The sequence below is a fragment of the Arvicola amphibius genome, chromosome 5 (assembly GCF_903992535.2).
Source record: "Arvicola amphibius chromosome 5, mArvAmp1.2, whole genome shotgun sequence".
NCBI classification, from domain to species: Eukaryota; Metazoa; Chordata; class Mammalia; order Rodentia; family Cricetidae; genus Arvicola; species Arvicola amphibius.
Window position 1 is genome coordinate 101607836 of NC_052051.1, and position 19373 is coordinate 101627208.

Genomic DNA, 19373 nt, shown 5'->3' on the forward strand with positions numbered 1-19373 from the left:
ATGCAGACATCCTGGACCATAGCAACAAGATGTGGTCCAGCCCATGTTACCAAGAAAAGAAAGGCTGTGTAAGCTCAGATATAGCTATGCAGGTACATAGTCCACCCTAACTGACTAATAAACACTCTACAGCAGCAGAAGTGGCCAGCATGCTCTTGACTGGACTCTGAGCCTGTTGGTTCTCCCTTATACTTCCATTTCCATTTAATTTCTGTGTCCGGCTCCATGTAGCATCGTGGTGCGTAGACCTAGTGGGTCACACTTCTTATCCTGTTTCGGGGTTTTCTTCCCCACCCCACTCTCCTGCAGGTACATTCGTTGAAACTTGCCCTAGAAGGTGTGGAGAAGGAGAGGGACTTCTACTTCGGGAAGCTGAGAGAGATCGAAGTGCTGTGCCAGGAACATGGGCAGGAAAACGATGACCTCGTGCAGCGACTAATGGAAGTACTCTACGCTTCAGACGAGCAGGTGCGCGTGTGAAGCCACAGCAAGTCAGCTCTTTGTTTTTAATTATTTATATTACATACCAAAGCTCCTGAGTTCTGAAACTGTTCTTGTTCAAAGTGCAACACATCCTGCCTTGTAAGTACTTCCCTGGGGTCTTGACGAGGCTACAACTTAGCTGGCAGCCTTGATGGTCCCAGAGAAATGAGTCTGTTTGTCATCGAGATCTCTGTTCTTTCTCCCATGCCTGTGGGATGAGCATCCTCAAGTTAGCCTGGGCGGCGTCTGGCAGAGGTGGGGCCGTGAAACACACGGACAGACCCCAGGCGCTTTCCAGCCTTGAGCAAATGAACAGGAAGGGGTTGTGCGAAGGTCTGCTTTCTGAGGATTGCTAAGTGAGAAGAAAATTTTTCCCATCCCTTTGAGCCCCACTGCTGTCTGTTTTAATCACATAGCTGGTTGCCTTTGTTCCTCATTGCCAGGACAGACCAGACCGTGGGACAGACCTTACTGAAAATTCTTCTTTGTAGGGAGGACCTGCCACTGAGCAAGGGTGCAGGGGGGAGACCCGGGGTGTGGCTTCGTGAAGGCAATGAAGAGGTGTGCTGGGCGTGGTGGGGCACAGCTGTCATGAGAGTTTGGCAGGTGGAGGCAGGAGTGTCAGGAATGCATAGTGAATTCAGGGCTATCCTGGGCTATGTGAGACCCTGTTTTTAAAAAAAAAAATGGAAACCAGGCGTTGTAGCACATGCTTTTAATTTCAGCACTCAGGAGGCTGAAACCAGTAGAACTCTGTGAGTTTGAGACCAGCCTGTCTACACAACAAGTTCCAGGCCAGCCAGGGCTACATAGTGAGACATTGTCTTGAAAGAAAGGAAAGAAGGAAGGAAGGAAGGAAGGAAGGAAGGAAGGAAGGAAGGAAGGAAGAAAGGAAGGAAGGAAGAAAGAAAGACAGACAGAAAGAAAAGAAAAGGAAAAGGAAAAGGGGAAGGAGAAAGGAATTGAGAAAAGGGAAGAATAGACACGGGTAGGGAAGGATGCTGCGGACCAAACAGTTGACAGGCAGGATAAACTACAGAGACCTCGGTGAGTCAGTGCAGTCCTGTGTCTGCCAAGAGGCGAAGCCTGGCCCTGAGGCAATAGTCAGATACCAGTTGGAGCTTCCCCTTTCTACAGAGCTGAGCCGTGGGAGGCAAGATGCCAAGGCTGGGCTTGAGGGTCTCCTTACCCTAGGCCAAAGCTGCTCAAGTGTTTGGCTCTCTGACTGGAGGCCTGTGGGCTACAGAGGGAACTGGGGGAGTCACATGTATTACTGTTTCCACAGACCACAGCAAGCCACCCGAAAGCTTATTTAGTCTTATTCCAGCCAAAAGCAGATGTTTTCTCCACATCTGGCTTAAAATCCTAGCATTGGAACTGTGCCAGGTTTGGGAACTCCCCGCCATTGCTTCTCTCTCTCTCTCTCTCTCTCTCTCTCTCTCTCTCTCTCTCTCTCTCTCTCTCTCCCCCTCTCTCTCTCTCTCTCTTCTTTCTCGGTGACTAGTAGCTCTGTGTGTGGATTTTAAAGCCTCGGGACTCCGCCTAGTTAAGTCCCTGAAACCATGATGATGTCAGAGAATGTGACTCTCAGCATGGAGGCTGAGGCTGGTTTGTAGCGTGCCTGTGGCCATTGAGAACGTATGCAATGTGTTCTGGCAGGCGCACATCAGTTACGGGGCTGCCTCTGAAGCTTACTAGAGATGACATCAGATGAGCCCTTCAGATCCTGGGAGGCCGAGTGCATGGGGTTGCCATCTGTGGCCGTGGGTGCTTGCAGGAGGGAGCAAGGCCAACAGGCTTGCTTGGATCTTCCTATCTGTGCCCTCGTAGCAGGAAGGAAACCTTTATTCAAAGCCAGAACAGGTCCCAGGAGGGAGGCCTATGCTGGGATTTGGCCTGGTGCATTGTATGAATTCCTGGCTGAGGACCAGCAGGTGAGCCCGAGGCGAGAACTCGGAGTGTGATTGGAGGAGGTCCTGCCCGGATGCCCACACTCTGTTTCGCTCTGCCGTTCCAGTCCCCCCACACCCTGGCACACCTTGCCACCCACTCGAGCCACAGAACAGTTCTTGTACTGTGGACACGGTCACAGAGGTTAGAGCTCCTTCGCTGAGTCAGGCTGAATGGGTTCACTGGAGCCTCCCTCAGACACCTGGAGTGGGGCCTTCGTGCTATGTATAATACTTTATCAGATCCTCCAGCTCCCTTCAGTAGAGGAACTGAGGCAGCAAAACGCGTCAGTACTTTGTAAGCAACTAGAATCTGAATCCTGAGCCCATGCTCTCCTGTCTCTGTTTGAGGAATGTGTGGGTGGGGTTTGCTTTTTTATGGGGTGTTTGGTACTGGGTATTAAACTCAGTCTTGTGCATGCCAGACACATGCTCTACCACCGAGCAGCACCTTAGCCCTTGGATTGTCTTCAAATGAAATGTGTTAAGGAAGAGAGACCAAGACATAGCATACCCCCTCAACCATCCCACAGCGAGGAAGAGAGCTGGAGGAAGCAGACGTTGTCCCGAAGGGAAATGGGCTTCATCCCTGTGTGCTGCTGCGGCACTGTCTCCTCATGCAGCCCCTGGCTTAGTGTTTCGAGTTCGGGATACATTACAATGCAGCTCTGTGTCTGGAAAATTCCCAAGAGGCATCAGGCTGCAGTGAGATTCCCACGGAGAGTAAGGCATTTGATCCACAGGATGCCGGAATCCTTGCTTAGAGCAAGACAAGACCTGAGACCCGGGTTTCTAGACTTTGTTTCTACAGAAAGAAGAGGAAAAATTATGTACACACACCATGCGGGTGGGTATATACTTGCTGCACACGCGTGTGCACACACACACAACATGCATGTACACATGTACACACGTGCACACAATGCACAGCTCTGTGAAAAGGCTTGGGCACAGCTGGCCCAGTCAGTTCTGCTTCCTTTTTGGAGGCTCAAGGAGTCACCTAAGAAACCTCAGAGACTTCAAGCATGCACACCCCACCCTGAGGAGCATAGCTACCTCCCTGAAGCACAGACGGCCCTAGAGAAGAGTGGGTCTAAGACAGTGGCTGCCTACCCTTGAAGGGCGGTACTCTGGAGATGCATGCTCTGTGGCCTCTGTGTGCAGTACCACCCACAACCCCCACATTTTCCTTTAGTCCCACCGTGCTTGCCCTGATACTGTGGGCCATCCTGTTCCGGGCCATTCCCACACCTAGGGGTGAGTCTGATGTGTCTGGAATGCAGGAAGAAACATCTGCATTTTGTTTGCGGCTCTCAGCATGAGTGTATATAACTGCCCGAGATGGCAGAGGTGTCCAGTTTCCGGCTTTCCCAGAGGTGGATGGAAGATGGGCTGAGGAATCAAAGACTGGATTGTCCTGAGACCTCTTTGTCTAAACAGTGTGAGCATGGCTTGGCTTCCCAGGATGAGGATTTGCTGGGTGATCTCTTCCCATAAATGATGTTCAAATCTTCTTTTGCTGGTGACTGGTCTCCGACTCTGAGAGTCATGCAATCCCCGAATATGATGCTTACAAGATGTGAAGATCTAGCTTAGAGCAGCACGGTCAGGAGGTTATTCAGTTTGGAAGTATGGTAGCCTAGTGGAAGGCTCCAGAACAGGTTGCCAGCCAGGGTATAATGTCTCTTTATGGTTCTCATTACGTCCTCATATCATTCTCTGACACTTCATGTGTCCCTTGGGCCGCAGGTGTCTTAGCTGTGTCATTGGCTGCCTGCTGCCGTGTGGATCCTGTCAGCAGAGGTCTACCAGCTAATAAACAGCTGCTCGTTTCCTGAGATACTGACCGTCATGGATGCCACTGTTAAAATGAACTAAAGACTTCCCTTCTCCTCGGCAGTTTTTAGAAACGACCTGTGTTTCTGTCACTGGGATATCTGTGCACTCCTCTGGACTTGAAGTGCTAGGTATCCAGAGATAGACACACCCACTACCTCAGAACTCACAGACCTAAGGAGGGAGACAGCCAGAGACAAGGCCAACTGGAAAATGTAGCAGATTGTGATAAATGTGATAACAGAGACATAAATAACGTGTGTGGGACACACACAGCCTGGAGAGCCCAGCAGATGTCACCGTGAAGATGGCATTTGTGTTGGAGGTTGGACTGACTAGGGACATCAGCCATTACAGAGCCAAGCTGGGAGGGAAAAGCACAGCTGGCTGTGGCTGGCACCCAACGAGGGATAAGGCTAAGTGTTTCCCATGTAGGAAGCAGGAACATCAGGTCCTGGTGACCTTTGACCTCATTTTCCATCAACCATGGCCAAGACCCTTCTTTGACATTGTCTCCCAACCTTCCTCTCTTTTTATGGTGATGGCAAAAGTAAAAATAGTAACATCACCCACAACTAAGCATTTAAGGAAGTGCAATGGGTTGCCATGGAAATGTCAGTATCTGGTGAATCACCAGTATATGGGTCCTGTGTTCAGCATAGGTTTCACCTAGACACCTACAGGGAGCCTGTGGTGGCATTGTGAGAGCCCTGAGTCAGCCTGTGCCCAAGTGTTAGCAAAGCAGCTAAAAGGGCGCGTTTGCTGTTCATTCCAGTGTTGCCCGATAAGCTATCCCAGAGATCGGCAGCCACTGTGGGCGTATGGCGTCTCCAGCAGTCTGCCATGGCCCATGACTGACTCTTCAGCCTGGTGTGTGTGGGGAACTGCCTTCTCCAGCTATTGGCCACAGAACCACCCCCTTGCTTGACCCAATCTGAAGAGAGGGGCCTGACTAGGGGCCAGGAATCACAACCTGTCACTTGTTCCCAGCTGCATGATTACGGGAGCCCAGTCCTCCTGCTTTAGGCCACAGAATAACTGTTATCCCACAGTTAACTCCCAACAGCGATGAGATTGTCTGTAGAATGCAAAGCGCATTTCCTGTCTGAGCCCACTCGCAGAAACAGTTATGTTAGGAAAGTGTGCTTCAGGCAACTGAGGCTAGCTGCAGTATGGAAGCACAACGGACTGAGGACTTAGTGTAATTAGTAAGTCAGCATCCCCAGCGTAGTAGGAGCTAGAGCCTGCTGCAGAGGAAGCTAGGGAGTTGCCCAGTAGAATACACATAGAAGGGAGCACGAAAGATGGACGCTTAGCCAGTGGAGTCATTAATATGGGAGTAGGGTTAGTGAGAGAAGCTTCTAGAAGTATGTTTTCATGTGGGGAATGAACCCTGTACCCTCCCACATATCCCCTAGAGCAGAGAGCCACCTGATCTGACCAAGGCCTGCTCCTGCTGCCTGATCTGTGACCATTCACATTGCCGGTTGGCCTGACAGTGCCACTGTTGGCCAAGGCCCTAATTCCTTAAGCCGAGAGGGCTACTACCATGCATGTCAAGCAGTGGGCAAAGTGGCTGGCAGAGGCTGCTGCCAAAAGTGCAGCCATGGCAAAGCTCTAGGCACGGAGTGTGAGTGAAGCCCGGAAAAAGAGAAGACAGAGAAGGATATTTGCTTTCACCTTCTAAAGACGGGACGGTTCTGAGACGAAAACAGTATGGTGGGCATAGTCAGAGCTCACATTTACCAAACTGTGTGGCCTTTGACCCAGAGCCAATGAGAGATAAGTGCTAGAATCAATTTCGGGTCTTCAATTTGATGTCACTTTCCACTTTTGGCTGCTATAGAAGGGGTAACTTTCTTTTAATTATTTGTTCATCTGAAATAGATTCCAAAGTGTTTTCCCACTAAGAAATTCTAATCACTGCTCATACTTAATAAATAGTAATATAAATAGGCCTCGTGGGGCCAAGTAAAGGAACATTGGCCCTTCTGCTTCCCAGTCAGTGAGCGGAAGGTAAGCAGATAGGGCCTCACACCCTTCAAAGAACATGACAAGGTCCTGGAGCCAGAGCTTCTGAGCACCATGCTGAAAGGGGCCTCTTTGCCTACATCAGCCTGTGAAATGCCCGTCACCCATCTCCTTCCCCTCAGGAACTAACAAATTGCTTTTTTGGTGACTTAAGTCCACTTCATACTGGCATTAGATGATAGAATCATGCTCCAGGCATGAGAAATGACAGCCTCAGAGGGAACGGTAAGTAAGTCATGAGCCATGGGCCATTAGGGAGAGACAATGGTCCTACACATCTGCAGGGGCCTGGGTCTTTGCAGTTACGAGGCTGTTGAGACACTTCACTGTGTCTGACATAGCGACTCTTGCTGAGGTAGGAAAGTGCAGTGTGACCTATGACGACCTCCTGCAAAGCAGTTGGAAGAGAAGATGGGTCCGTAACACCTGTTACGCTTTGCGGAATGGTCCTCCTTGGATGGCACAAGGACGTGAGACTGTCCCTGTATCTAGCATTGACACCTAGAGGCTAGAAACATTGGCGTGTTGAGTTGTGCCTGAGCCTAGGGTACTCCAGAGCCTGGCGTTTTGGTCATTCATGATGATTAGGACTGGCGCCTCACGGGGTCTGACCTAATCAGTTTGGCTGACACCTGTCCCCTCCCCCACAGGAGGGCCAGCCAGAAGAGCCAGAAGCTGAAGAGCAAGCCCATGACCAGCAGCCCCAGCAGCAAGAAGAGTACTGAACCGCCTCAGCAGCTCTTGACACTTCCATCGTGTGTAGGGACTTTTCTTCTGGAGAATTGGAACGTGTGTGGCCTGGAGCTCAGTTAGAAACCAGCTGTCCCCAACCTGCCGTTACTGTCCATCCGCCGCCATGTCGCATCGCCAACCATTGCACTTGGTCTCCATCTCCTTTGCCAAGATGCGTTAGCAGATGGCCGTTCTGGTCATCGACCTGCGAGGTCATAGGGTCACATACCTTCAACTTCACCACTCGGCTGCTTGAAATTGGTTCTACTCTTTCCCTTGTTTCTTCCCAGAACAGCTCTTTCCCACCCCAACACCACCACCACCACCATCACCACCGCTACCACCACCACCCCTTTTTATCCTGGTGTGAAACAATGGTAATTTGATATATGGTATTTATATTGGCATTTCTCAACCCGGTGTCACTAGATGTCACACGCATTTTGTGGTGCTTTGATGTTTGCGAGTCTAACCTCCTATCATGAATTTGGTCAGATTAAGTAATTGGAACAAAGGGAAGCAGATCCTTGATATGAAAGCCATAAGACAGTAGCTTGTGTCGTGGGAAAACGCAGTTTCTCCCTCTACTCACAACACTAAAGGGAAAAGAATGGATTCAGAACGAGGACTTCAGGGCCCAGCAGTGTTGATAGAGCAGCATATCAGACAACCACACAGACATTCACTCCCAGACACCACCGTCTCAGCTTCGCCTCGGCTCCGTGTGCCCCTGCCCGCCCTCCCCACTTCCCAGCTTCTTGTGTTGTTTTCTTTTCTCAGGGTCCTCTTTGGTGGGGGTCCATTCCCCACAAGATGTTGTCGTTGGCAGTCTGCAGTTGCAAAGGTGGGGGGAGTCTCAGAAGGTACAAGCCTTCCTGCCTCATTCCTCTCCCCCTTTGTGAGGGCTTCAACCCAGGCCCCTCAATTCCCATTAGTTAGGGGATCTGTGCTAAAGGGTAACTCGAGGGTGTACCCGGCATGCCAGCCTTCCGCATCGTGTTGGGACTGGCTGCAAAGCTGGAGATGAAGACTTGACTGGAAGCATGGTTCCAGTGACTCCCATCACCTTCCAGAGTAAGGACCCTCCCCGTCTCTGCAACACAGGGGCCCTCCTTGTCATTGACATTTGCTCGACCACGGCAATTCATAAATAAATAGGAGAGATTAGTGAATCGAAAGCATTCCTTGTTTTTGACTAACATTTGCACATTTTCTTAGTGTCTTTCCTGACCGTCGCCTGTCTCCCCCTTTTGGCAGATGGCGCCCCCTCTAGCTCCCTCCTTTCATTTGGTTTTGACTCTCGGTTTCCTGTCGCTGGTCATTCAGCCAGCAAGTGCAGAAAACAAGAAACAAATGTGCCCGCCCCACCTTCCACTTAAAAAAGAATCTCGAAATAAATTTCTGAATTATGCATCATAAAGCTTTGAAAGTTCTTTATTAACTGATGAAATGCTAACTTTAAATTCTAGCAACGAAGTTTGCACCAAGAGAAGGCTTTCCGAAATCACCCTTTCCAGCAGTTGTATGTAATGAGGTCTTTGTGGTCACAACGCACTGTGCAGACGTGGACAGATGTTCCATGGTGTTTGGTCCCCCTTCCTTCTCTCTCCTGCTCACTCAGCCCTACAGCAGCAGCTCACCTCTCTAGGCTGGAAGGCCTTGCTCCTTGCAGTGACATCCTCCCATGCCTGACTGTGGCAGTGGCCGTGCTATAGGCAGCATCAGGCTTCCTGGTTTGTTGCTCTTCGGAGTCTGTTTTATTCACTCACTGTGTTTTTGTTTGTTTATTTAATAGCTATTATAAAGAGGTACAATGAACAGCTACTTATGGATACCAGAGTGGTTGCTTGCTTTACCTGCCCTCGAGATCTCAGTAATGCCTAGGGTTGGCTGATTCATGGCCACACTCCTATAGATGGGTACCAGGGAGTCAGGCGCTTGTCTTCTCCCAGGCCTCTTGCCGGGAAGCACCCCGTTCCTCTTCACCTCCCTGGACTGCTTAGCTGGAGACCTGCTGGCCACATGTCTTAGCCTGAAAAGAATGTTTCCCGGCTGGTATACTCCTTCTCCTTCCCAGTGGCTCAGGCCAGACCATTCATTCATTTAGAGACAAGCTGTGCCTCCTCTTCCCATACCCATCTTAAATATCTTCTCAAGTGCTATGTCCCAGACGATGCCATGGATGCTTGGGGGACATCATTCACAGCTATTCCCAAGTTATCCTTAGGCTGGAACCCTTGCCCCTGGGCACCCACTGCTGATGGGTGGCGGGACACATTCTCTTTTCTTGGCATTCAGGGCACACGTGCCTCTAAGCGCTCTCCCAATTGCATGACATCATATTGGGTCCAGAGGCATCCCAGCATGTGTGCCCTGCTCCTCCTCCCTCAGGAAGTCTAATTGGTTTTTTTTTTTTTTTTGGTCATCCCATGCCCACTGATGTCTGATTATAGCACTTCCATTATCACTGTTAGATTGGAAGTGATCGAAGCACGGGACAAAGAGAAAGCTCATGTTCATTCTAAGTAGAAAAAGCAGGAGAAAAGGTAAAAAACAAATAAATAAATAAACATCCTCTTGAACTGAGAGAAGGAAACCCCAGAAGGGAGCCAAGACTCCCTCCCTTTCCTGGTGAGTGTCTCCATTATTCCGTTAAGGTTTAATATGCATTCAGATTGCTTTCACTAAATAGTACACCATAAAACTTTTGTTATATATTAAATGTAAACTGAAAGGAATGTAAACATATGTATTGTTAATTATAAATATCGATAAGTAATGGCATTCTAGATGAAGAGGTCTTATTCAGATGCTTCACACCCATTTACATTGCCCACTGTTGTCGCATGGTAGGATAGCTCTTTGTCTCTGAAGATGTGAATAACTTGACTTGCGTTGACCTTTTTACATATTTAATAAAAAAAAATATATGTTAAAATCTGCCTGGGCTTACAGATTCCTACATTCTTATCCTAACAGTTGCCTTTCCAGTGAGCATGTGTCTGTGTAACAGGATGTGGTTGTGGATTTACAGATCAGTCCCCACTCTATTAGGGACTTACACAGGGAAGGGAGGGCATCTTTGTGTTTGATAATGGATAAATGTTTTAACAGGAAGTACAGATTCTTATTTGAAGTCAACTGTAGCAACTGTAAGATCCTAGGAAACAATTTTACCAAGTGTCATAGTTAAGGTTACTATTGCTGTGAAGAAACACTATGACCAAAAGCAACTTGGAGAGGAAAGGGTTTATTTGGCTGAAAAATCCTGAGTCCACAGTCCATTAAGGGATGCCAAGGCAAGAACTCAAACAGGGCAGGAACCTGGAGGCAGAAGCTGATGCAGAGGCCATGAAGGAGTGCTGCTTACTGGCTTCCTCAGCCTGCATTGCCATAGAACCAGGACCACCAGCCCAAGTTGGTACCACCCACAAAGGACTGAGTGTAGACAGAGGTTTCCTGTCCCATCCCCCAGCTCCCCATCCTAGTAGCTTCTCCCAAATTAATGCTCGGTCGGTAACTCGGGCATGTTACTAGATAACTTTTTCACTTAAAATAACCCATAATTCTCTGTTTAATCACGTCTTAGTGCCTTTTCTCAGGAGTGCATTCTCATCTTGCATCTCTGTGTTTGCCAGTGACTCTCTGACTCCACCCTTCTTCCCATCATCCATAGTTTGGTCACCCTGCCTATATTTCCTGCCTGGCTACTACTGGCCAATCAGCGTTTTACTAAACCAACTCGAGTGACAAATCTGTGTAGTGTAGAAGAGGAATATTCCACAGCAACTGGGCCTTACACAGAAGCCACTAAATAAGAAAATGCCCTAAGGCTTGTCTGCAGGAGGCATTAATTGATGTTCCCTCTTCTAAGATGACTACTTGTGTCAAGTTGGCATAAGACTATTCAGTACACCAAATGTGTGTTTGTGTGTGTGTGTGATAAAAATACTCCCTTAAGAAGCTTTGCTCTTGTAAGTAATAGCTTGCCTGATACCCATGGGTCCAGCCTCCCTCACATGGACAAAACAGTGTTGCAAAAACAGCTGCAGAGAGAAGCCAGCTGTGGCGGCAATTCTTGGTTGTCAACTTCACTACACCTGGGATTAACTAAAACCTAAATGGCAGGGCACGCCTGTGAGAGATTCTCTCTTAATTAAATCATTTGAAGTGTGAAGAGCCACTTCTAATCTGGACCTTGGGGTGGAAAGACCCACCTTGAGTCGGGCCACACCTGCTGGCAGCCTATTATAAAGGACGAGGAGGGAGAAAGCGCTGTCTCTGCCTTCTTGCTCCCACTCCTACAGCAAGCCCATTCCTTCACTGGCATTAGAACCCTCTTCAGAAATCCACTGTATACTGAGAACGGTTGAGACACCCAGCCTCGGAGACTGAACTACTGGATTCTTGGACCTTTCATTCATAAACAGCCATTGTTGGATTAGCTGAGGCACGGCCCGTAAGTTATTCTAATAAATCCCCTTTCTCTACATAGAGAGGGATTCAGTAAGTTCTGTTCCTCTAGAGAACTCTAATACCCTGACCTTCTTTTCTAGCAGAAGGACCCAACTGGAATGAGCTCTTTGTATAATCTGTTTTTGTCACACTAATTACTAAGTCTCAACAGTGATTGAGCAATATCAGCTATAAATGAAATACAGAACTTAATTGGAATGAATGAAAAAGAAATGTACTAAAGTTGGCCCAGCAGAGAGGGAGGTTCCTGAGGCATCAGGGTCAGGATATATAAGAAACCAATGACAGAGGAAGACTGGGGACCCCATGACTTCGAGCTACATGCGGCAGAACAGAGCTGTTTCTCAGAGAACCCTAGCTAAAATAGTTCTCTAAAATTAAATAGGCAGCTTCCTTACACAGAGCACGAAGGCTGCCATCGTAAACACAGCTAATGCTGTTCCCGTGCTGAGACTGTGCCAGAGGTCATGGCGCTTGGATCTGAGCCTCTCTGGGCCTCTAGTTCCTGTTTTGCTGAACTCAGAAGAGCTTTGCAGTGTGTGCCTGAAGGGAAGCTGAGCCGAAAGAGAGAAATTACTGATGCCCCAAGGACTTCTGGCATCCAGCACTTGGACTCCCAGTACGGGCCCAGGCTCCGGCCCACCCTTATGGGCAGCATGGCAGGCCCAGCTAAAGTTAACAGACTGGCTGGCTTTTTATTTCCTCTAAAAGAAAGTGTGAAGGCTATTCAGCTTGCCAAATTTTAATCTCTTATTCATGTTTGTTGTAATATTTTGAACTTCTTTATCAAGATTGGGTGTAGATTCTGTGTTTCTGAAAAGTAATGACACATTAATATACCTTTAAATGTATGAAGTGTCAGTAGGAACCAACCCCACAGTCCAGAGTATTCCAGAGAATTAAAAGCTAAGTGCACACTTCCTCTTGAGCAATAAGCAACCTCACATCCTCACACAATAGCATTGCCTCAGGTCATGAAGATCACAGGTACAAAAGAAAGGGTTTTTAAAGCAGGTTTCCAAGGCTGAGTGTATAGTTCAACTCCAGAGTACTTACCTAGAATATTTGAGGACCTGGATTCAATCCCCAGGAGCAGATTTCTCATGGTAAATGGTTGTTAAGTACGCCTATAGGAATTAGGAAGTACCATAAAATTCACATATGCAGAATTTCACTCTGGGCAAAACCATAGCTTGCTTCTGGTGTGCTCTCTTCCGGTGTAATATAGTTATATTGGACAGATGACCTGTGGCTCCCACTAATGGAAAACTTTTTTGCTGAGACAGGGTTTCTCTGTGTAGCCCTACTGTCCTGGAACTCACTCTTTAGACCAGGCTGGCCTCGAACTGACAGAGATCCGCCTGCCTCTGCCTCCCAAACACTGGGATTAATGTTGTGCACCACCACCACCTGGCTGTAATGGGAAACTCTTAAGGATCTTGGAAGACTCCCTCCCCCACAGAAAACAATGACACAGAAAGTGAGTCATGGTACTTTCTTCCAGTTTTTAAAAATTTATTTGTATTGCTGCTGCTGCTGTTGTTGTTACTACTATTGGAACGGGATCTTGGCTAGCCTGAAGCTCACCGCGTAAACCCAGATTGTCCTTGAAGTCACAAACATCCACCTTCCTCTTCCCTGAGTGCTGCAATTACAGACGCGTGCCACCATGTCTAGCATTATCTATCATCATCTTCATCGGGAGACTTCTGTCACAGCACACATGTGAGGTCAGAGGACAGCCCTCGAGAGTCAGGGCCTTTCTTTCACAGTGGATTCTGGGAATCGAATTCAGGCTTTCAGGCTTGTACAGCAAGTACCTTTATCTGCTGAGCCATCTCCCCAGTCCCCTGGTTAGTTTCTTTTGAGCTAAGTTATGTCTAGATAGACTCAAGGATGTCATAGACACTATCCAGGCACGCTAGCCTTAAGAGAGGGGAAAGAGAAAGGTAATGTAAATTTTTCCTGGGAACATGTTTCAGTTTTCTTGAGAAAGTAGTTCTGAAGTGAGACAGGATGCTTCCCAGCCGTACCTAAGATGCCACAGCAGTCTCAGTTTGGCTCAGCTTTGATTCTGAGGCCCTGCTAAGTGGCTGTGATTCCAGCCCCTGTAGATCTGTCTCCTTTGACAACACCGTGATGGCAATCAAGCAGTGTGGTCTAGCAGTCTAATTTTTACTAAGACTGCGCTTCAGGCAACTCCTAGTAAGGACACATGATTTTTGTTACTTTATACCCAGTTTACATTTTAGCTTAACTATTTTACCTTCAGCTACAAGCTATACATTACCGGTATCAGATAGAATGAAGTGACATCATTTGCCACCAAGAAGCTAGCAGTGTGGCAATTTCACACTCCTATTGTATTAGTTATGGTTTCTATCGCTGTGGAGGGACACCATGGCTGTGGCCAATCTTATAAAGAGAGCATTTAATCGAGGGGCCTCACTTGCAGTTTTAAGGTCCAGTCAGTTGTCATCATGACTGGAAGCATGGTGGCATGCAGACAGGCGTAGTGCTGCAGGGGTAGCTGAGAGTTCTGTAGCAGGCTTTCTCTTTGGGCTGCCACCCAGCTCCCAAATAAAGACAGAGACTTCTTAGTCAGAAATGCCGCTTAGGCCTGTATCTAGTCAGCTTTTCAAACTTAAATTAAACTTTCTCTTCATCTACATTTTGCCTCAAAGCTTTTTACCTTTCTTTCATTCTATATGTCCTACTTTCCTGAGTTTTCCCTGAGTCTTGCCTGACTGGCTGGACCCTGGAATCTCCCTTTCTTTCTCTGTCATTCTCTTCTCCTTTGAGCTGAGATTCCTCCTCCTACTTATTCTCTCTTCCTGCCAGCTCCACCTATCCCTCCTGTGCCTAGCTATTGGCCATTCAGCTTTTTATTAGACCCATTTAGGTGCCTTAGGCAGGCAAGGTAAAACAACAATACATCTTTACATAGTTTACAAATATTCTATTCTGCAACAGAGTCCTACAACTTGCAGGCAACAGAACGTCAACTGAGACACTGGGTGATATCCTAAGAATAAGAAACTTCAAAGCCTGCGCCCAGAGTGGCACACTTCCTTCAACAAGGCCATACCCATTCCAACAAAGCCACACCCCCTAATATTGCCACTCCCTATAAGATTACAGGGACCATTTACATTCAAGCTATCACATTCCACTTCCTGGCCCCCAAAGGCTTATAACAATATCAAAATGCATTTAGTCCAACTTCAAAAGTCTCCATAGTCTATCACAGCTCAACAGTGTTTTAAAATCCAAAGTTCAAAGTCTTTTCTGAGATTCATGTAATCTCTTAACTGTAATCAATCACCTGTAAAACGCAAAGCCAAAAAGCAGATCACATACTTCCAACATATAATGGCACAGTATATATATTACCATTCCAAAAAGTAGGGAAAGGAGTATAGTGAGGAAATACTGGACTAAAGCAAGACCCAAAACCAGCCGGGCAAACTCCAAACTCTACATTTTCATGTCTGATGTCAAAATACTCTTCAGATCTCCAACTCCATTCAGCTTTGTTGACATTATTATTATTATTATTATTTTCACTCCCTGTTAGTAGCTTTCCTCAGCAGGTATTCCACAACTCTGGTCTCTCTAACATCTTGGAGTCTCCAAGGCAATCCAGGCTTCATCTTCACAGCTTCACACAATGCCTTCTCTAGCCTCCATTCAGGGACAGCCCTGACACATGCCTGTCTCAGCAGCTTTCCTTGGGCACAGAAGCAAATTCTATAACTCATTTCTTCTATCCTTAACTCTAAAGCCAGAACCATGTGGTCAAAACTTCCATGTTCTACAGCTAACTGGGGCTGGAACATGGCCCCTTCATTTAATTACATCTTCACCAGTTTTCTGCCCTTCACTGCCTAAGCTTGACTGTCCTGAAACTGAATCTGTAGATCAGGCTGGCCTCAAACTCAAAGATCCACTAGCTTCTTCCTTCTCAGTGCTGGGATTCGAGGTGTGCTCTACCACACCCAGCTCTAACCTTTTCTTTAGTTTCTTTCTTCAAGTTGGAAACTTAGCTCGTGGGATCTTGCCCTAAGGTTGCCACACCCTTTATTCTTTTTCTTAATCTGTCTATCTCCTTGAACATCTAATTTAGCTCCATTCCACTTCCTGATGCTCTTTTTCACCTAAAAATTTACATTTTTTAATTTATTCTGCTCAGCTTACTCCTTCTCATTATAAATCTTCATTAGAGTTACCATTAATAACCACACAACAGAGCCTATAGGCTGTTTTGAGATTTCTTCTGCCAATGGAATTAATCCAACACTCTTCTCTTTAGCCTCAGGCAGACTCTTTCTTCTCTAAAATATGACAAGATTGTTCCTTAGGCCATGTACTAACATTCTTCTCCTCCGATACCCTCAGTTCATCAAATCACACTCAGCACCACTGTCTTCCATGCTCCTACTAGTTTGACCCATTAAGCAATGCTTAAACCATCCAGTGCTTTCCTAACCAAAACTCCCAATGTCCATATTATCCCAAACAAAACATAATCAGAGCTATCACAATACCCCAGTCCCTGTTACCAACTTCTGTCATAGTTAGGGTTTCTATTGCAGAGAAGAAACACCATGACTATGTCAACTCTCATTTAAAAAAAATAATAATTGGAGTGACTCGCTTACAGTTTCAGAGGTTCAGTCCATTATTATCAATGACAGGGAGCATGGCAGTGTGCCAGCAGATGTGGTGTAAGAGCTGAGAGCCCTACATCAGGCAACAGGAAGTCAACTGAGACACTGGACAGTATCCTGAGCATAACAAACTTCAAAGCCCTCTCCCACAGTGACACACTTCCTACAACACAGCCATACCCACTCTAACAAAGTCACACCTCCTGATAGTGCCACTCCCTAGACACTAAAATGTAATTGGGAGACAATTGCATTCAAACTAGCACACCTATTCTCCACCTGGCTTACAGGATTCTATGAAAGCCTCCCCTTGTCGTATCTTTTGTGTGCTTTTCCTCTGTGCCACACTCCACAAAGCAGAAAAAAATAATGGAGGAGGTAAATGGATGCATAGGAACATCCCCAAGTCTACCCAGGGTGTGTGGTAACATGAAACTTACTGCAGACTTTGTGAGAGCCGTACTAGGGTTCAAAGCTGTGTCCCTGAGGTTGGGTGTGCCCTGGAGCAACCCCCCTTTGCTAGGAGCCTCACCATACTGCCTTCTGAAAAAAGAAGGAGTGGAAAAGGTGACATCAGTATGAGAGATAGTCCCCTCTTTCTTACAAAATACTTTTAGAATCCTCCTGTGGCCTTCAGTCAGTTGTACCTGGTTTTACAATCAGCCCATACTTGGCCCAAAAAGAACAGCCCTCATAAAATGAGCTTAGTCAGTGAGTGGGCCTGCCTTCATGGGACAGGCAAGGTGAGAAGCCACCTTCATAGGGCAGGCAAGGTGAGAAGCTGCCTTCATAGGGCAGGCAAGGTGAGAAGCCAGGTCCTTAATGGGAGCTAAAGGTCCACAGAGCCAGGGTGAGAGTGAAGGCTTTGGAAGCATTACACAAAGCCTGTACCATCTGCACTAAAGAGGCAAACGTGCCAACTTCCTTCCCCATCAGGTGACAGTCATTAATTGCAAAAGTTTAAAGAAAGAGTTTCCTATTACATGACAACAAGCTAAGGAGATTATAAAAAGATGTCCTACTTGCTCTTTCTATAACCAAACACTGCTACATGCAGGGACTGAGAAATACCACCCAAGGTTGTTGCTTTCTGGCCTCTGCAGGAACATCCATAAATGCTTCCCCATCACAAACACCCCCCCCCCACACACACACACTATCCACCAGATGAAAATAAAACAGGAAGGTCAGTGATGCTTAGGCCTGAGGAGTTTCTGCCAAACTCCTGCCTGGTACCATCCTCAGCTGATCTAGGGAGCCTAACTTTAACAGCTCTCTCGGCACATAAAGTGACTGTCCCAGCTAATCCTGGGGACACACTGACAAGATGCAGTTCAGTAGGCTGCAGTCCAGCAGGGACCACACCAGGCATGTAAGAGCTCCTGGGAACTGGCTTGCATCCCAGGACAAAGGCAGAGTATTCAAGAGTGGGTGAGAGGACCAACCCTGCTGCCTGCTGTGTCAGGTCAGCCAGATCCTGAATGGCAGGGTGTGGCTTACGTGGCCCAATTAGTACCAGAGGGCAGACGCTGAATGGTGCTGATTAAGGGACCCGTCTTTCCCAGTAGTCAACAAATCGGGGTGGAGCAGTTCTAGGGATGATGCTGAGGTTCCTGGCCAGGCAGGCCACCTCGCCCTCCTAAGACTGAGGGAGGGATAGTCTCACAGGGACACAGCTTACCATGGTGAGGGTGAGATTTCTGGGAGTTTGTTTCTGCTTGTTTGGTTTTTTCAGTATAAACTGACTGACATTTACTTAATGAAATCTTAAAGTTTTGCCGGAGAGGCACGGGGCATATTTCAGTAGTTAGAGCGTTTGCTTAGGGTGTGCAAATCCCCAGATTGGCATCCGCAGCACCAAAGAGTTAAATTAAATCTGAAAGTCTATCCTGGAGAAAATCCTCTGACAGCTGGTGTGCTTCCCAAGTCTAAATATGAAAGGAGACGGCAAATCACGCTGTATCTGTAAAAACCACTCCACTGTGCGAAATGGTTTTCACACGTGATAATCCTGCAGAGGAGGGAGAGGACTTGAAAGATGTCTGAACTGGACTCTTCCCAGCTATCCCACTTCTAGCTGCATCATTTGAAGTAAATTGCCACCCATTCTCCCTTTCGTCATTTTAATTTTTATTCATTTCTTTAGGGGATACATGCATGCCACGGTATGCATGCATACAGAGGTAGAGGCCAGCTTCCCAAGAGTCCTCTCTTCTCTTCCTACCACGTGGGCTCTACAGATCGAATGCAGGTTCTTGTGCCTGGTGGCACTCCCCTTCACCCACTGGGCCACCTTGTAGGCCCTGGTCATTTGAATAGATACATTTTACCTATCTCGTGCAGTTGTTTTGAAAAGAAACTAAAATGACGGCTATAGCATACTTTGCACGGAGTAGATAACAAGTGGTAGCTATCTTCAGTAATCTTGGCTTCAATAGCAGTCCTGTGAGGGAAGTGAATAGAATAGTGAAGATAATGGACTACATATATTAATATGTACAGTGTTTCGTTACCCTTGTCCCAGCATTTCAGCACTGTTCCAGTCTGCAGCTGGTACAGCCCAAGGTGTAAGTCACATGATCTCAAAGGTACCTCTCACCTAAAAGTGGTGTTAGGAACCCAGCAATGGCATGACTTGACCCTCTGAGCTAAGTATTCCCCAGCTCACCTCTCTCTGTGTACTAAGCATGGGGGGGGGGAGAGACCTTCAGGGTGGGATCTTGACCCTAAAGGCTGGAAGGGCAGGGAGCTGTGAGGAAGAACGGTGAGCAGGAGGTAAACATAAGCAGCTGTTCTGAAATGGAAAGATGAAAATGGCCAACACACAAGAGCAGACCCTAAGGAAAGACCCAGAGAGTATTTTAGCTAAGACTTTCTAAAACCTGCTTGGTCCGTTTTCTAAAGGCTGCGTGTATGTGTAAGCCAGAGGCTGGGGTAACTTAACTGCAGTTCTCTCCCTTGTCACATAGGACCTTGCAGTGAGGTAGACCTGGAGAGAAAATAACTGAGTTTCTAGACCAAGGAGTACCTGCGGAAAGACCACTGCCAAGTCCACCGGAGCTGCTAACTAGTAGCCAGCTCTATGCCAAGTCCCCGCCAGCCTGCAGTGGGGTCTGAACATCCATCCATGTGGCAGCAGCCTCAGCAGGGATGCTGAGTGGGCACTGCCCAGCTATGCCACGGGGCCATGAGAAAC

General features: G+C 47.4%; 1 protein-coding gene across 2 annotated transcripts in view; it reads left to right on the top strand.

Moving 5' to 3' along the window:
* Mapre2 (microtubule associated protein RP/EB family member 2) overlaps positions 1 to 8451 on the top strand; it is a 139074-nt gene extending 130623 nt beyond the window's left edge. For both annotated transcript variants that reach the window (XM_038331658.1, XM_038331657.1), the window contains 2 exons: positions 310 to 468; positions 6950 to 8451. In XM_038331658.1, coding sequence (XP_038187586.1) covers positions 310 to 468; positions 6950 to 7024 — 234 coding nt within the window. In that variant the 3' untranslated portion in view covers positions 7025 to 8451. The remainder of the gene's footprint in view (positions 1 to 309; positions 469 to 6949) is intronic.
* Positions 8452 to 19373: the final 10922 nt, after the last annotated feature.